At 30.3% G+C, this 18,531-nt stretch overlaps 1 protein-coding gene across 12 annotated transcripts in view; it reads left to right on the top strand.

The window, feature by feature from the left end:
• Positions 1–18,531, top strand: part of LOC139486817 (uncharacterized) — a 65,923-nt gene that overhangs the window by 5,653 nt on the left and 41,739 nt on the right. For 8 of the 12 annotated variants that reach the window (XM_071271811.1, XM_071271810.1, XM_071271802.1 and 5 more), the window contains 15 exons: positions 1,845–1,938; positions 3,692–3,818; positions 4,607–4,658; positions 5,598–5,685; positions 6,965–7,241; positions 7,826–7,992; positions 9,039–9,171; positions 10,007–10,088; positions 10,463–10,536; positions 13,992–14,033; positions 14,778–14,906; positions 16,182–16,232; positions 16,538–16,599; positions 17,093–17,203; positions 17,758–18,093. In XM_071271811.1, the coding sequence (XP_071127912.1) occupies positions 1,845–1,938; positions 3,692–3,818; positions 4,607–4,658; positions 5,598–5,685; positions 6,965–7,241; positions 7,826–7,992; positions 9,039–9,171; positions 10,007–10,088; positions 10,463–10,536; positions 13,992–14,033; positions 14,778–14,906; positions 16,182–16,232; positions 16,538–16,599; positions 17,093–17,203; positions 17,758–18,093 (1,825 nt within the window). The remainder of the gene's footprint in view (positions 1–1,844; positions 1,939–3,691; positions 3,819–4,606; positions 4,659–5,597; positions 5,686–6,964; positions 7,242–7,825; positions 7,993–9,038; positions 9,172–10,006; positions 10,089–10,462; positions 10,537–13,991; positions 14,034–14,777; positions 14,907–16,181; positions 16,233–16,537; positions 16,600–17,092; positions 17,204–17,757; positions 18,094–18,531) is intronic. The other 4 variants (XM_071271803.1, XM_071271801.1, XM_071271809.1 and 1 more) reach the window with 2 other exon arrangements.

Genomic DNA, 18,531 nt, shown 5'->3' with positions numbered 1-18,531 from the left:
TGAAATAGGAACCTCAATCAGAACTTAGACCCTTATCATCTTCCAAGACATGTCTTTTTTGGCAAACACATTTTTCAGTCTGAGTTAGGATGCACACATGCTTTCATTTGCACTGTAGACTTTTTTTATGGTTTCTATTTGAATTTCTTTATTTGAAGGTTACAGTTCTGTCTTGATGCAATGGTATAAAGCATTAAATGAATTTGTATGGTTCTGGATATATATATGTTAAGCAATTTGTATGTGTTAGTATCGGTATACACTGTTTCTGTTATTTTTATAATTTACTCAGTTGTAGTTCATTTTTTATGCCAGACAGGAATTAATCTTATTATCTAGTATTTTTTTATTAAATCTCATAATCTGTTCTCTTAATCTGTATTCTGTAATATATTTTTGTTCCATTCAATAAGATTATCCTCTTGGATAGAATAGTTCTGAAATTGGTGTTGTTGCCATTTTGAGGTTGAAATAGTTAAATCACTTGATATTTTCTAAGCATTCTCTTATAGTATTTAACACTGGCGAATCCATCTTCGCTAACCAAGGGTTACGGTCCACTCCCGTTCTCTTCACCCTTGGCAGAAAATTAAGCCAACGTTTGTGATAACAATGTTGCGCCATCTATTGGAAGATTAAAGTCATGCCTATTCTGAATACATTATTCTTGACCAATGGTAGCACTTGAACTCTTCAATTTGGAGGTACTAACACGGTTGTGTCTAGATTCTACACACTTGGTAAAGCCGGAAATGAAAATATACGCCAAAATTCATCAATTGTGCATGAAACATACACAGGAACTTCTATTAGTAATTAAAAACATTCAAGTTGTCACTAAATATACCGGTAGTCGTATGTTAAGGGATGTAAAGACTTGTTGCACAATAAACATGTGGCAATTGTTTACAAACACTTTAAACATTTACACGTGATCATGTTATAGGCGCTTTTTGATTGAATGCAGCAAGTTTTTACTGCAACCAATAAAAATCTGTACCTTGTGTCTCTGAAATTTTATCTCAATCCACCATGGGTGGAGAGAACGGGAGTGGATCATAACCCTTGGCTAGTGAAGATGTGGTGAATCAAGCAAATGGAACAATTGAATTATTTCACCTACCAAAATTCAACCACACTTTTCTATTTTGACCAATTCTCCCTGATAAAAACCTATCATAAGGTGACATCATTTAAAAGTTAGTGTTTCCATGCAGACAACATAGTGTTTTTCTGAACACTGCATTATAGCATAGATTTCCAAAGAAAAACAAAACGGACACGGGAAAACAGGAACTGAAGATTTTAATGAGAAAATTTTCTTTAAAAACCTGCAGCCAAAATTCCAGGAGAGAACACTTTTTAAGGTGATGGTTACTGTTTATCCTTTTAACAGGTCCTATAGCAATTCTATCTGCTTACTATTTCTATATCTAAGATAAATTCATAATGATGTAACAGTCTGAAAATTTACTCATCTTTTTTTTTTTTTGATAATTGTGATGAAAACTTTACTCATCTTTTCTTTTTTTTTTGATAATAGTGATGAAAAAAGTTTTGTGGATTGAGGAAAATTTAGAATGTTATGCTTTTGCCAAAATTTAGATACAAGGTTATAAAAAATCTTGTGGATGGTTGAAGATTTAAATTCCTTGCTAACCTATATCCATGAAATCCCCATAAACTGGTACCCCATGAATAATACTGAAGTAAATAAAGTCTTACAGCAACTGGCCATTCAAGGTTCTGTCATTTGGTCCATGGAAGATTTGAATAACATAAATTACTGAAACATTTTCATAGAAAATATTCATCAAGGTTATCTCTTGATTTTTGAATTACAGAAAACTTCAACCAGCTTTTGTACCAGAAAAGAAAAGAGAAAAAAGGAAAAGAGATCCAATTTACCATGATGACTTACTCAATAAAGATTTAAAGGTAAGTATAAATAAAAGGTGTTCACTGATTCAACAGCTTTTCAATGACAAATTTAACCAAAGGACATTAAGATGTTCACATACATATATGAACATTTAAATATTTAAAAAAGAGACCAAAAATTTCATTGTTTTATTTTTGTCGAGCCTGCAACTTTTGTTGCAGAAAGCTTGACATAGGGATAGTGATCCGGCGGCGGCTGCGGCGGCGTTAGCTAACTTCTTAAAAGCTTTATATTTTAGAAGGTGGAAGACCTGGATGCTTCATACTTTGTATATAGATGCCTCATGTTACGAAGTTTCCGTCAGTCACATGTCTAATGTCCTTGACCTCATTTTCATGGTTCAGTGACCACTTGAAAAAAAAGTTCAGATTTTTTGTAATGTTGAATTCTCTCTTATTATAAGTAATAGGATAACAATATTTGATATGTGCGTACCTTGAAAGGTCCTCATGTCTGTCAGACAGTTTTCACTTGACCTCGACCTCATTTCATGGATCAGTGAACAAGGTTAAGTTTTGGTGGTCAAGTCCATATCTCAGATACTACAAGCAATAGGGCTAGTATATTCGGTGTATGGAAGGACTGTAAGGTGTACATGTCAAACTGGCAGGTGTCATCTGACCTTGACCTCATTTTCATGGTTCAGTGGTTATAGTTAAATTTTTGTGTTTTGGTCTGTTTTTCTCATACTATATGCAATAGGTCTACTATATTTGTTGTATGGAATGATTGTAAGGTGTACCTATCTAGCGGGCAGATGTCATGTGACCTTGACCTCATTTTCATGGTTCAGTGGTCAAAGTTAAGTTTTTGAGTTTTGGTCTTTTTATCTAATACTATATGCCATAGGTCATCTATATTTGGTGTATGGAAATATTTTATGATCTTTATGTCAGTCGCGCAGGTTTTATTTGACCGTGACCTCATTTTCACGGTTCATTGCACAGTGTTAAGTTTTTGTGTTTTGGTCTATTTTTCTTAAACTATAAGTAATAGGTCAACTATATATGTTGTATAGAAGCATTGTTAGCTGTACATGTCTGCCTGGCATGGTTCATCTGACCTTGACCTCATTTTCAAGGTTCATTGGTCTTTGTTTAGTTATCTTGGTTAATGTTAAGTTTATGTGACAGTTGTATTAAAGCTTAGCTTTATACTTAGGACTATCAACATAATATCAATGATTAGTATAGAAGGCGAGACATTTCAGCGTGTGCACTCTTGTTTTTCAATTTATACAATATTTTTTTTACAAGTGACTTGTTTTAAAATATTTTGGTTGTATTTATTAGAAAAAATATCTATATTGAAGATCTGTAAAACCTTGTTTGTAATTTGAAGTATTGTTATAATACATAGAAAAAAATAGAATATTAATCACATTAACAAATAACAAATAGTGTAATTCCCTTTATTTTCAATTGGTTCAATACTTTTTTCTTCTTCATCAGGTACCATTTTCTTAGATTAATCAACTAACTCTTGTATCCAGACTTTAAATATAGAACTGGAAATACTTGTTTTCTATTGAGGCTTAATGTGTTTATCTTAAAACCACAAAGTTAGAACTGCATGAACCAATGATATTTTTACAAATTGAGAAGATTTATATACAAAAAGAAAAGAACTTAAGTAGTATTCTATCACTAAATCATGTGGGATAGGTTTAAAGATAACTATAAACTATATATAACTATAGACTATAGCAGTAGAAGAATCTATTTATAAAATATAGTATATTTTTAAAAGGAACAACCAAAGTTTATGCTGGTACCTTATAATCCCCTGGATAAGGATCAGGGAAAAAATATAGAAGAACCAAAAGAAAAAACAAGAAAATTACCATATAGTAAAGATGAAACAGTTACCACACAAGGTTAGTCAAATTACCATATAGTAAAGATGAAATAGTTACCACACAAGGTTAGTCTAATTACCATATAGTAAAGATGAAACAGTTACCACACAAGGTTAGTCTAATTACCATATAGTAAATATGAAACAGTTACCACACAAGGTTAGTCTAATTACCATATAGTAAAGATGAAACAGTTACCACACAAGGTTAGTCTAATTTTAATTCTGAACATTTATTTAACACAAAGTTCAAAATTTTTCAATCCATTCGGATGCTTTAAATATAAAAAAGATGTGATGGGATTAACAACAAGACAATTCTCCATGAGAGACCAAATGACACAGAAATTAACAAGTAAAGGTCACTGTACTGCTTTCAACAATGAGCAAATCCCATACCGCATAGTCAGCTGTAAAAGACCCTAAATTGACAAATGTTAAACAATTCAAAAGAGAAAACTAAAGGCCTCACTTATGTACAAAATAGTGAAGAAAAAACAAACATGTAACACAGCAACAAAAGACAACCACTGAATTACAGGCTACTGACTTGGAACAGGCGCATACAGAATGTGGCGGGGTTAAACATGTTAGTGGCTGTCCAATCTAATCTGATGCCACACTAACCCCCTAATCTGTGGACAGTGGTGCATCAGAACAATACAAGAACTGGACAAAGCAGTAAACAAATAGCGCATATGATCAATAACAACCACTCAATCGCAGGCTCATGATTTAATGTCTGTCTTGTACATCTTAATCTGTTACAGGTTATGCATTAATTTGTTTTCCTTTTTTGTGATTCAGAAATGAAGATGCCAAAAGTTACATCTCTTGGAGTTTTGCCAAACAGAGAAAGGTATATTGAATTTATCTGAGAAGTAATTTCTTCCTTTTACTTTTATTTTACAGTTATACAATGAAGTTTTTTACTATCCTCTATGCATATTATTCTCTAAAATTAAATGTGTAAAAAATCAGGAAAAAGAAGTTTTAAACATTGTATCAATACATTGTATATACAAAATGTAGTACTATTTCTTATCTAACAATTGTAAACTGTTTTTGATGAATTTTAAACTGTTTTTGATGCATAGCAACAACATAACCACTGAATAAGCTTAGTGTCTCAAGTTTACACTAATTTTTCTGTAGATTAAAAAAAACTTTATGTTTACCAGAATTAGAATTTTTTTCTAATAGCCTTCAGACTTAATAAGTAACACATGAAAAAATGAAAAGATGTTTCATACTTAGCCTTATAAGATATATAAGGATGAATTGCTGTTCTTTGCTTAATGTCATGTGGCAAATATTTCATTCATAATCAGAGACAACAGGAGAAGTATTACGGAAAATTTCTTTAAAATATAACAAATTATCATGAATCAAGACACATTAAATTCTGAAAAAAGAAATAATTTTTCATTATATTATTGAGAGAAAAAATCTAATTAAAGATACTAGGCTTATAGTTGTGTATGCCAGACTTGGGTTTTGTCAAGAAAAGACTCAGTGACACTCCAGTAATTATTCTGCAACAAACCAACAAAATAGATATTTAACTGTTAAGAATAGCACATGAGGTGTTCCCGCTACTGCTCTCCATGTACACGACGTCACCGTTGTTGTGACATTAGCTTTTCAGAGTTCAATACATGTATCATTGCAAGCAGACGTTCTTATTTACGAAGCCTTAATTTGTGTCCGATACAACCACTCTATGATATTCACCCAGGATTTTGTTTTGAAGCTTAGTTTGAACCTTATTAAATTCAACTTTTTATTTTATTTTCAGTGGTGAAATCACAAATCTGAAGGTTGTAATGGAAGGAAGACCTGTAGCTCCAGGGAGAACAGATGTGGCTCTTGATGAAATGGCGATGGTAAGATATTCATACAGCATATTCTGACATAAATTTTCCATTTACATATAATTTAATCATGGAGGGGTTCTTTCAGAAATTGCCATGATAATTGTAAAACCCTGGAAATTTCAGACTACATGATTAAAAACTGCATTTACCAACTACAAACAAAACAAAATGTAAATTTTATGACTATTTCTATGATTATAGTGGTCGTCAGTTTAGACCATATGTTTGCAACTGGAGATGTAAAATGTCTAACGTGACGGTACCCAAATTGCACCTATTTTGACAAATTTTTCATCTACGTTTTTTTATGATAAAGACAAAAATGTCCATTCTGTGTTTATTTTGTAGCCGTATCCTTCTTTATTATAAAGATACACCAATTTGATTTTTATTCCATATGGAATCATAGAAAAATTGGTCTAAACTGACCTCCAAACCATCAATGATTCTGAAATGAGGAGTACCCAAATTGCATCCATGCTTAAATTCACATCGTCAAAAGTCTAATAACAGAGCTTTTGTTTAATTTCTTCAAATATTTTGAACAATTGGATATTAGTCCATGCTTACTATTCATTTTTTTTAAATGGATACTTGTAACATATGGTATTTGCTCATTTTAAAAAAGATGACATTTTGATGACGTCGCATGGCGACGTTTCAGTAAATTTTGCTTTTTCAGTAAACACTTCATCTGTTGATAAATACTGTGAACGTTTTGTGCATATCTAAATAGTTTTACCTATGTTGAAAAAGATGTGCTTAGTATCTAATCATAAAAATACAAATTGTTTAGTCTATAGGAAATCTTGTAAGATTTTCGGTGCTAGTTTTGCTAAATAGGTGCAATTTGGGTACTTGGTGCAATTTGGGTACCGTTATGTTAGTTTATTATACTCTATACAACAAAGTTGTACTGATTTTAACCCTTTCAAAATGAGATTCCTACAATAAATCTGTTGTTCTGAGATAACTTTGCTCTTCTTCATTTCAAATTTGATAAAAAAAAAGTAAAAAACTTGCCTCCTAGTCAAAATTATTTTATGATACATGCAACAAGAAAAGTGAAAATATTTTTTTTGAAGATAAGCTTCTTTCTCTGTAAATTTGGGGTAGTTTAGTATGTCAACTTGCTTACTGCGATTAACAAAGGTTTCAAAAGATAAAACTGAAACAATCTTTTAGATTACTCTACATAAAGCTAAATTCAATGTCTAGAAGAAATTATTATATATCTTAAGCACATGTGAAAATACTTCATGAAACTAAATTAAATACTTTATTTCAGGCAAACAAAATGCACCCTACCACCCCAGCCTCACCTGTACCAAGGGGTGAAGACAAAGAAGGACTAAAATATGAACCTGTATCAGGGAGGAGAGAAAAGAAAGACAAACTGAAGGATGAACTCAAACTAGACTTGGAGTCAGAGGAATCTAAGAAGAAGCCTGCTATATTAAACTCAGAAGGAACAACACAGAAAATGTATTTCATGGAAAGACAAAAACCAGTGCCACCTCCTTCTTCACTGAAAAAATCATTCAAAAGGAAACTGAAGGGCACTTGTATGTATTGGACTTAAAGTGTATTAGTTAGTGTGAAAAAAAAACCTAAAACCTATTATACTATTTAAAAGGAATAATATATGAATTCAGAAAGTTATTTGTACAAATCTGTAAAAGCTGTATGAAATTTGCAATTCAATTATGCCACTCTAGAAGACTTTCTTATATGAAATATGCATTAGATAAATATAAAAATATTTTTTTTTTAACATTCATAAAACATTGCTTTATTTCTAAATCAACTTTATATATGTTTTAATATTGGCAACTGTTAGGCTGTAAGTGAGCGTTTAAGAATTTCCACTTTCAAGGACCACAAATAACTTGTTTTATATTGTTATAGATGACTAACAGCAGCCATGTTTTATGACAATGTAAATTCAAGAAGTTTTATACACGTGTACAATACAAGATATTCATGGTTGACATTTAAAATCAATAAGAGGATTTAGATGATACTATACGTTGTACAGGTATTAAAAAAATATCAACAAAGAGTACATGTATAAATGACATGGAGATATTATAAGATCAAAAAGGAAACCACAAATTCTACATCTTTTGCATGATTATTTTATATTCAGTGACGACAGCCTTAGTTGAAGGAGAACCAAGTTTAAAAGACACACGCTTTCCTGAGGACTCTGTTTATCACCAGTATGATGATGCTATAGATGTTATTGACCAAGATAGAACTACGTCTAGATCAGTCGACGATGATACTCGTAGTTCTACATCCAGTGTATCATCTGTAAGTCTTGTGATATTTAGTTTATATTAGAAGATGTGGTATGAATGTCAATGAGAAAACTCTCCATTCAAGTCACTATTTGTAAAAGTAAACAATTATATGTCAAGTAAGGCCTTCAACACAGAACCTTGGCTCAAACTGAACAGCAAGCTATAAAGGGCCTTATGTAAAACCATTCAAACAGGAAACCCCTTCTGGAGCACTGGAAATCAACCCCAGTTTAAGATGGGGTTTAGTGGTTGTCATTAGACATTTATAGAAAAACTAATCGAAGAATTTACAAAATAGAACATTTTTCAATGAGTGACCCAAAAACACATCAATTCTTGAATGCATGCAACAGTTTCATGAACAACCGAATTAATTAACGAATGATGTTTTTTTCAAGGAGAAATTTAAGGTTCCTATTGAATAACTCTATACACAGCTACTTTTGCATCAGTACTATATCTGTACTAAAAAGCTGTAGTACTGGAAATATACTTGTAATATTCAGTATTATTTTACTACCTTAAAATTATTGTAATATTTATGTACCTGTATTTTACAGTACTTGTTTTGTACATGAAATTAAAGTACTACATATTTTTGGTTAAACCATTACATTTGCAGCATTTTTAAAGTTTGGTCTATTTCAAATCTCTTAAAATTATGATTTTCAAACATGGAATATTGTGATTATTGTTGGTATTATTTCTGGACAAAAATTTTTAAGTTCAAATAAAGTAATGTAAAATACAGGTACCTAAATATTACAATAATTAAAAAGTAAGGAAATAGTACTAAATATTAAAAATAAATTTCCTGTACTACAGATTTTAAGTACAGAAATAGTACCGATGCAAAAGTAGCAGTGTAGATAATACAACTTTTAGATGTATTCAAATGGACAGTTTACTTTTCAAAAATTTAATTGGCCAAGTAAATACCAACTAGTTCTGGGGAAAGATTTTATTTTATAAGCAATAAATAAAATTAGATAATTATAAGATGACATCAAGTAGGTATTGAATGAAATAAAACTTAATATTTTTTAATAAATACAGGTGAGGTCTGCAAAAGACCTTTTGGAAGAAGCAAGAAGAATTTCTAGGTCAGGTGATCCTCTGTATAAACAAAGAGATAAAAGAGGATCAATGTCTCAGAGAGAAAAGAAAGATCATAAAAAGGATAAAAGAGGTAAGATTATGTTTCTATACATTGACTGATTGGTGGTTGCTTAAGGTCCAGTGGCAAATATTTCATGCATGTTCAGGATGATGTTTTTAACAGTATAGTTTATAAAAAAAAAAAAGGCGAAAGATACCAGAGGGATATTCAAACTAATTAGTTAAAAATAATCTGACAATGCCATGGCTAAAAAAGATAAAGACCAACAGACAAACAGACAAACAATAGTACACAAAACACACCATAGCAAACTAAAGGCTGAGCAACACAAACCCCACCTACAATTAGGGTGATCTCAGGTGCTCTGGAAGGGAAAGTAGATGCTGCTCCACAAAAGATACAAAAGGAATAATACAAAATCATTGGTTGGAGATGACATAAACCAAGAGATAAAAGTAAGAGACAAACAACAGTCCTCCAAAAATTACATGGAAAGTTTAAGATTGAGCAAAGCAAACCTTACTAAAAAACTGGGTGTTGTTTATTCCAACATAGTGCATTAATACATTTATACACAATGTAATTCACGGAATTTGCATTCTAGCAATGTAAATATTGTAATATTCATATATATTTATTGTATTGGAGTAATTGGAAAATAAAATATAACGATTCTAGTAAAGAAAAAAGAAAAAGTAAGTGGGAGACAAAAATTTGGATTTCGAAACTTTGAATTACCTTAACTTTCAAGGCTTGGAATACATGATATCTATTATTCCTGAAAATTCTTGAATATTTTCAGCTGGTCTGTGGTTTTCCTATGGCTTTATCTTTAAAGAGTCATTTGTTTCAAATTTTTCAAATTTTCTTGTTAGAAATGTGTTTTTTTCTTCTATTTATTAAGAAACAGAAGAACCTACACCAAGGAGACAAGAAAGATCTGTTGATGAGATTATATCATCTCTAAAGGCTAATAGAGAAAAACCGTGAGTTGTTGTTTTACATTATTTGAACATACTGTTGAAACTTAAGATTGTTGATGGCATATTTTCAAATTGTACTACATGCATTAGATTTTTATTAGAAAATTAACTGTAGCCAAATGAACTCTATTACTTTATAACTGCTGGTCATCAGGATAACAAAACAATGCAAATATTCCTCACATTAAATTAGCATTCATAAACTGTTTAGATATAAGTCACTCTCAAATTACAAAATGCACTATCCTATGATAGAAAAAAAGTTTTAACCATTTCATTTTGCAACATAAATATATATTTAAAAAACATGTGATGTGATTGTCAATGAGATATCAATGGACAAGAATGTAAATATTTTTTTTTCTGTATACTTGTAGTGAACTGTCTGAAGCTGATAAGAAAATTCAGGAGATTATGGAGCGTGTTATGTCCAGAACCAGTGCTGTTATAAGTAAGATATATCTTAAAATTTGTCAGGAAAATTTCAATGGAATACAAGTTAAATGATCACCAATATTTTAATATATTTGTGAATATTTCCCTTACAGTTCGCAATTTGATTGAATATATGAAATTAGGGTAAAAATAAAAATACGGTTAAATTCAACCTAATAGTATGTAATTATAAAACTTTCTATGTTTAACTGGTTGGTATAGTAGTTATCTTGTAAATTATATAAAACTAAATATAAGACTATATATTAAGTCAAGTTATGACATTAAGGGCATACGATACAGTTACATGGGAGGTAAGGACGTTGCTAACGTAAAATGTTATTTTCGCGACGTCAAACTGTGACATATCGGGAAAAGATGCATTTTTCGACTGATTTTTATCACTCAAAACTGATTAATTTGAAAACGAGTGCATGGACCCCTAATTTTTAAAACGACATTTTGTTTCATTTTGCAGGGAGATTATGTGAACCAAATGTTATAAAACTGTAAATAGTGCAATTTTTTTAATGTTGATAAATATGCAGCAAAAAATTCATGACCATTTGATAAATATGTATTATTTCTGAATAAAACATGCATAAATTTATAGGATACTTATAAAAAACAGAAATTACAAATTATTTAACAAAAAAAACTTTGTGTTTATCTTTTAAAACACAAAAGTTATGGCTTTCTTTCGAAAGGGAAAATACGGCCACAAATTCAAATTTTGAGCAAATATACAAAATGTCGACCTCATTTAACTTAAAAAGTAGCATATGAAGGTATATTTTTTATTGCATATTTGATTTAATCAGGCAAAAAATAGCCTATATGGAAATTTTCATTAAACTGTAAATACGGGATCAAAACTGTATCATATGCCCTTAAGTTATATCGGTGTGTTAAAAAATAAACTATAACCCCAAAATCTTTTAGTTTAATCATTGAAAAGTTTGAAAAAAAAGAGAGAGGAAAGTTTTGCACATAATTATATGAAGAAACTGTAACTACTCTTTTTAAGTACATATTTGAAATTATCAATATCTTAATTTTGAATATCTGTCATGACTGATTGATTGGTGATGGTTTAATGTCTATAAGTGTAACATTATAAACATCTCCATGTCTGCATTGATTTAGATACATTTAAACTATGCATGTCAAAATATAAAATGTTACATATTGAATTAATTTTAGAGTCTTTCTTTTGTAAGTAAACATTCAGAAAGAAGCTTTATGAAAAAGAAAGTCAATTAGACTTTCATGACAAACTATTTTTCATTGATTTGCATGGAACTGAGGGTTCGCACCTGATTTGAACTATATGTATTACAAAAAGTCACAAATGTTTTCAGCAGGGTTTCTAAGATTTTACATGAAAGCACATGGTTTCATTTAAGATATATTTGTTTTCTTCTTTTGTCCTTGGTTTACATATGTAGACTTAGTCCTTGAAAGTCATTTTCAGAGAAAGTTTTCAACAGAATATGATATGTTATCACAGTTGGTAATTTTATTTTGAAATTATGTTATTTCTTAGGACTATTCCTTGAAAAATATATTGGAGTTGGACCACACTTTTTGTTTTACCCCTCTACCAATAAGTGTCCCCCTATATAACAGAATTGTATTTTTTCCATCCCTATTATCCATAGAAAAAATACATCAAATGGTGTCCAACCCTCCCATACATTTTTTTTGGAATAGGCCTTATGATCATAAATCTTTATATACAAAGAAAGACATATCACTGTGAAAAATAATATGCAATAAAAGATGGGGATATGGCAACTTAGGTTTTTTTTTGGTATCTTGAAAACAACTTGCAGATTTAAGGACACTTCATTTGGTGGAAATTAGACATACATTTGGAATGTAACACTTACACTTGAGAATATAAGAGCTGGTATTGAGGAGCTGCACCTTTGGTGGTAGATCAGATTTTTTGTCGAGCCTGCAACTTTTGCAGAAAGCTTGACATAGGGATAGTGACCGGCTATGGCTTTGGAAGCGGCTACAGCTATGGCGGGGGCGTTAGCTTACTTCTTAAAAGCTTTATATTTTAGAAGGTGGAAGACCTGGATGCTTCATACTTTGTATATAGATGCCTCATGTTACGAAGTTTCCGTCAGTCACATGTCCAATGTCCTTGACCTCATTTTCATGGTTCAGACACCACTTGAAAAAAAGTTCAGTTTTTTTGTAAGGTTGAATTTTCTCTTACTATAAGTAATAGGATAACTATATTTGGTATTTGCGTACCTTTCAAGGTCCTCATGCCTGCCAGACAGTTTCAGTTGACCTTGACCTCATTTCATGGATCAGTGAACAAGGTTGTTGGTGGTCAAGTCCATATCTCAGATACTATAAGCAATAGGTCTAGTATATTCGGTGTATGGAAGGACTGTAAGGTGTACATGTCCAACTGGCAGGTGTCATCTGACCTTAACCTCATTTTCATGGTTCAGTAGTTATAGTTAAGTTTTTGTGTTTTTGTCTGTTTTTCTCATACTTAATGCAATAGGTCTACTATATTTGTTGTATGGAATGATTGTAAGGTGTACATGTCTAGCGGGCAGATGTCATCTGACCTTGACCTCATTTTCATGGTTCAGTGGTCAAAGTTAAGTTTTTGAGTTTTGGTCTTTTTATCTAATACTATATGCCCTAGGTCAACTATATTTGGTGTAAGGAAATAGTTTATGATCTATATGTCGGTCGCTCAGGTTTTATTTGACCTCTACCTCGTTTTCACGGTTCATTGCTTAGTGTTAAGTTTTTGGGTTTTGGTCTATTTTTCTTAACTTATAAGCAATAGGTCAACTATATTTGTTGAATGGAAGCATTGTTAGCTGTACATGTCTGTCTGGCATGGTTCATCTGACTTTGACCTCATTTTCATGGTTTATTGGTCAATGTTTAGTTTTCTTGGTTAATGTTAAGTTTATGTGACAGTTGAAATAAAGCTTTATATTTAGGAGTTTCAACATAGTATCAATGATTAGTAAAGAAGGTGAGACATTTCAGTATGTGCACTCTTGTGTGTTAAAATGGAAGAATCTTATAGCTTAAACTTTATTACTTACATGTAAATATACTGCCACAATAAAAGTATGGAATTTTATGATTGTATTTTTCATGAAAAGCATTATGCTGATCAAAGGTATTCTGTATAAAGAGCTTATTATCAATCCTTATATCAATTTTGTGTTCAAAAGAGCACCTTTCATTGTTACTAGTAAATTCAGAAATTATTGTGTGCATTTATTATTGCGATATTAGAAGAATGGACTTAATGCAAGATTTTATTTTTGCAATTATAGGAAGAGCTTCATACAGATCAGGAAAAAATCACATACATACCAAGTTACAATCACATAAAAATTAAGAAAAACGTACAAGAAAAGCACTTAATCTGAAAAATAAATTGTATAAAATATAACAGAAACAATTTCTCCATTACAGCTGAAGATGACAGTATGACAATGGGAACAGATTCTGCACGAGGTAATTAGGTTTTTTAAAGACAAACGACCAGAATTACAAAATTTGAAAAATTTGATGGTAAACATGTACATGTATTGAAATTTGAGATTTTTTTTATGATTTGCTTTAGAGCCGTTCCATTAAAACAAAAAATGAGTTCTAGGGAAGGCACTTAAAAATTTCAATTAAAGGTGAGTGTCAAAACTCTTTTTTGTATTACAATAAAACCTCATTAAAATGCAAGAATTTTATCAGAGAAATTTCATCATGATCAAAACATTGTCATGCAATGTATAATACCCATTATATAAACAAGAAAACAGGTTTTCTTTAATATCAGGGTCATTGGTTTTGGAGTTTGCATCATGGAACCCAGCATTTCAAAAACATGATGCAAATTTCTAACTCTTTAATTTGAAAAATATTATCAAAGTTACAACTCTTGTTCTATTCTAGACATATTGAACATTATTTGAAAAGGGGAAATATGGGACTTCATTTTTTTGGTTGGAATGGACAGGAAACCAGTTTATACAGGTCTAATTTGTCCAGGTTTGACTGTATGAAAGTGTGCGTGAAATCCCTAAAATGGTCTCTTTAGGTGGTTATTAGATAAATCCAAAGAGCCTTCCCTGGGTACCATTTATTATTTAATGGAGCAGTCTTTCAATAGTTTCATAAAGATATCTTGTGATATGATTTGTGATTTTTCTTTAGTTATGTAATTGTGAACTTTTTTATTCCTTACTATTATCGTTCTCACAGATGAATCAGCGACATCTGTTAAAGATGTTCAAAGTAGTGGTCCAACACCACAGCCTCCAGAGGTTAATGTTGTATCACCCACTCCAGATGATACAGCAGGCCCTAAATCTCCAGTAGCAGACGCAGGTGGTAACAACATATCCCACAATTCCATTAACAGTTGCTAATAGTTACAGTCTTCTGCTTTGTGTTACAATATTAACAAGTTTCTGTTTCTTTTAGTGTATTACCATGAATGTTTAGAATTGGAAAATGAACTTCTTTGTATAGAAAAATCGGAAATCTTTTATGATAACTTATAAAAATTTAAATTATGGAAAAAATTGAAGCCTCAGTTTAATCTTTTATATATATATGAATCTCTACAACGTTCATGGTATTATTTCTATTTTCTTAAACATTTGCTGTTTGATTTTGTAATTATTGAGAAAAATCTTTATTTATTGTAAAAGATTACTTCAGTATTTAATATTGGTATTTCTAATTCTTAAAAACTTTTCTTGTTAGTAAAATTTAAATTTTACTTATCATTACTAGAAATTATGCAGTGGTGTACTAATAAAACCAATGATATTTATGTATCAAGGTATTATAGTTTGGGATAATAATGATTTTTCTTGCTTTATCTAGAAGTTTTAAAACTGTTTACAGTAATAAAAGTTCGAAAAAAATATCTACTGTCTAGTAAAATTTGCCTTAACAACTTTCAACACCTTTTGATTAATAGGAAGTTTTTAAAGTTATTCAAATTTTTATTCCATTCACTCTCAAAATCTAAATCTAAGTTATAAATACAAAGATTATACGTATTTGCCTTGCATCGATACATACTGCTTTTAGTAACAATCTTTAGATATGACATATTGATACTGGCTTCTTTTTCTCTCTTATATAAACTAACTGAGTATATCATATATCATAGAATTAAACAACAACACTAATACATGTAATCTAATATCTTACAAAACAACTGAATAGAAGGAATTAAACAATTATCATAAATAATTCTTATATCTGTAATAATTTATAAATTTATTTAAAACTCATTTGTCTGAATTTTTAGAAAGAACAATTAAAAAAAAATTAGCATCATAATTTTCGTTACTTTAGCGTGTTCAATTTATGAACTATTGATTTTTTTAAACAGTACAGATTTCTGTAATTTGTATACTAAGACCTGATTTTTTTGAAGATCCGGAAGGGTTAACAGCATTGTGAATAACAGGCAAACGGAAAAGTGAAAAATAGGTCAATAAAAAGTATAGAGAATACAGGACGGCTAAAAAATAAAGAATGGAAAATAATTGGCCAAAAAAGGGAAGAAAAGAGAAAAATGGTTTAAAAAATAAAGTAATGAGGACCCTTTTTAAACCCCCCTTTATAATTAATATTTATGTTTTACAGAGACAGATAAACAGGAAGCCTTGACAGAAGATGATGAATCTAAATCAAAAGGTACTGTAATATAAAAACAAACAATATGATTATGGACAGAATAAATGGGCATAAATGTCAAGGATTTATTAGCGAAGTTTTAAAGAATCATTCTTTTTCACCTACTCACATTTGTTTTATAAAACAACTAGAAATAATTTATTTCTTGAAATAATGGACTTGATATTTGTGAACAGTTACGGTCATTAAGGCATTTATTATTTTAATAGTTGTTTATTTTTAGAATACCAATTTTGATGTTATCTTAAAAATCATTGTTAAATTAGCATAGCGAAAAGAACTTATAGAATTTTTATATATTGTAGATGATGGAATTACCAGCACTGACGAAAAATCTGAAGAGAAAGTCAAAGATGAAACAGCACAAGTGAGTTATCTCCCATTTATTATGTGTTAAGTTTATTCATTTGAAGCAAAGGAAAAGCATTGAAAATGTCTGATTTTATTGGATGAAAAATTTCCACAGAGAAATGGAAGATATTTATTTACATATTAATGTGCACCAAAACCTAAAAATTCAAAGATAGTTTGATAAGGGTAATTATAATGTATAAACAATTTTTTAAGAAAAGCTTTAAAGTTTCAGATTACAACTGGATTAATAAACCTGGTCTTGACTTGAACACAGTTATATTGGTCATGTTTTGATCATGAAATTTGTTAGAAATACACTTGACATCTTTAAGCTTAAATTTTTCAGGAACTATTTTAGGTCTTACGATTATAAGAAGATGTAGATATCACTATATTGATATGCACCTTTAATAAAGGATAGCTATTTATTCTTATGATGGTAAATATTGAAAAGAAACAATATGATTTAATTGACATTGACATGATAATAATTATGTCTATTTTAGGAACAAGTTTCAGAAATACCTCCACCAGCAGTGACAGAGTTGACAAAGATGACAACAGAATATGAGGATAGTAGTGATGATGACGAAGCTGAGGTCATAGATATTGCTAAAGTAGGTCACTACCATCTAATTCATAAACATTTAAGAGAAAATTAATATTTATTATGCCCTATTCACTGTGAATTCAGAAATTATTGTGATGTTAGCATTAATGAAATAATGTGTCAGCGTCAGGTTTTTAATAATAAAAATTCTAATTCATTCATTCAGTAGTAATGTTCCTTCATAAATTTTCGTAAATCGCTTTAATAAGTATTCATGTTTTTCAACTGATCAAAGGCTTTCAATAGTAAATGCATGCAATAATTTTAAATGTACAGTACTAATGTATAATTGCATTTTTGAAACATCTTTTAGAATTGTTTATTTGTTTTGGTAAACAATGTTTTTAAACTGTAAGTGGTAAATACAATTATTTAAGAGCAGGTTAATATTTGTTTTGTCCCAATTATGTACCTATAATTGTAATTCTGTGTGGAACATCATGATAAATTTTGTTCATTTTTTTATATTTATATGTCAAAAACTTTCTACATTAAAATTGCTTCTCTTTTTGTTAACATTATGACCGTATTTTACTGATAACCTTACTGTCAATAATTTAGGCTTGGGAAGATCTTGCAGTTCCTCCAAATGCTACATATGAAGATCTAGTCAGTGTATCTGGTAAACCTATTGGCATTCAGGAAAGGTCAACAGGAAAAGCTGAAATCAATCATATAAATGTCCAAAGTCAGGCTGTATCCTTCTTGTCAACATGGCAACCAGCTGTTGAACGAGAACCTTCTATGGAACCAATTTTAGAGGTTTCCACGCCGCCAAAACATATCCACCATTTTTGTACTGTAACTAATGAGTACCAGTTACCTGAACAGTTCAGACATCTTGGAAGAAAGTATCATGCTCCAGAAAAATTCCTAGTACCAAAACAACCATTTAGAGTAAGTTGTTCTTTTAAACAAAGTTAAATTCAATAATTAACAATGATAATAACATGAGATTTGGTTTTGCTTTGACAAATCTTAGGAGCCTTACTCAGACAAAACTTCTGTAAAGGAGTAGGGGCAATAGGGTCCTTATTTGGCCCAAAAATTACTGCAAATTTAAAAGTTATCATACATATTTTTAAATTACTGAAAAGTATCTCAGATAGAAGGTATTCAGAAAAACAAAATAATTTTGGACATTGAACAAGAAATCATGCCTTAATTTGCATATTTTGTAACATTTTGTGATTTTCCTTATTTTTCATCAAATTTTTAAGTATATTTTTGATTGGAAAAGTATGTGCGCACTCAAGAAACAACTTTATAATTGGTGATATTTTGTCAATAATAATAATAAAGCTTCAGTTAAATTATTTTGTTGTTTCTTGGCTG

Source organism: Mytilus edulis, chromosome 8, assembly GCF_963676685.1.
Source record: "Mytilus edulis chromosome 8, xbMytEdul2.2, whole genome shotgun sequence".
NCBI classification, from domain to species: domain Eukaryota; kingdom Metazoa; phylum Mollusca; class Bivalvia; order Mytilida; family Mytilidae; genus Mytilus; species Mytilus edulis.
The sequence above is the reverse complement of the archived record's forward strand: the minus strand, read 5'-3'. Positions and strand labels throughout refer to the sequence as shown.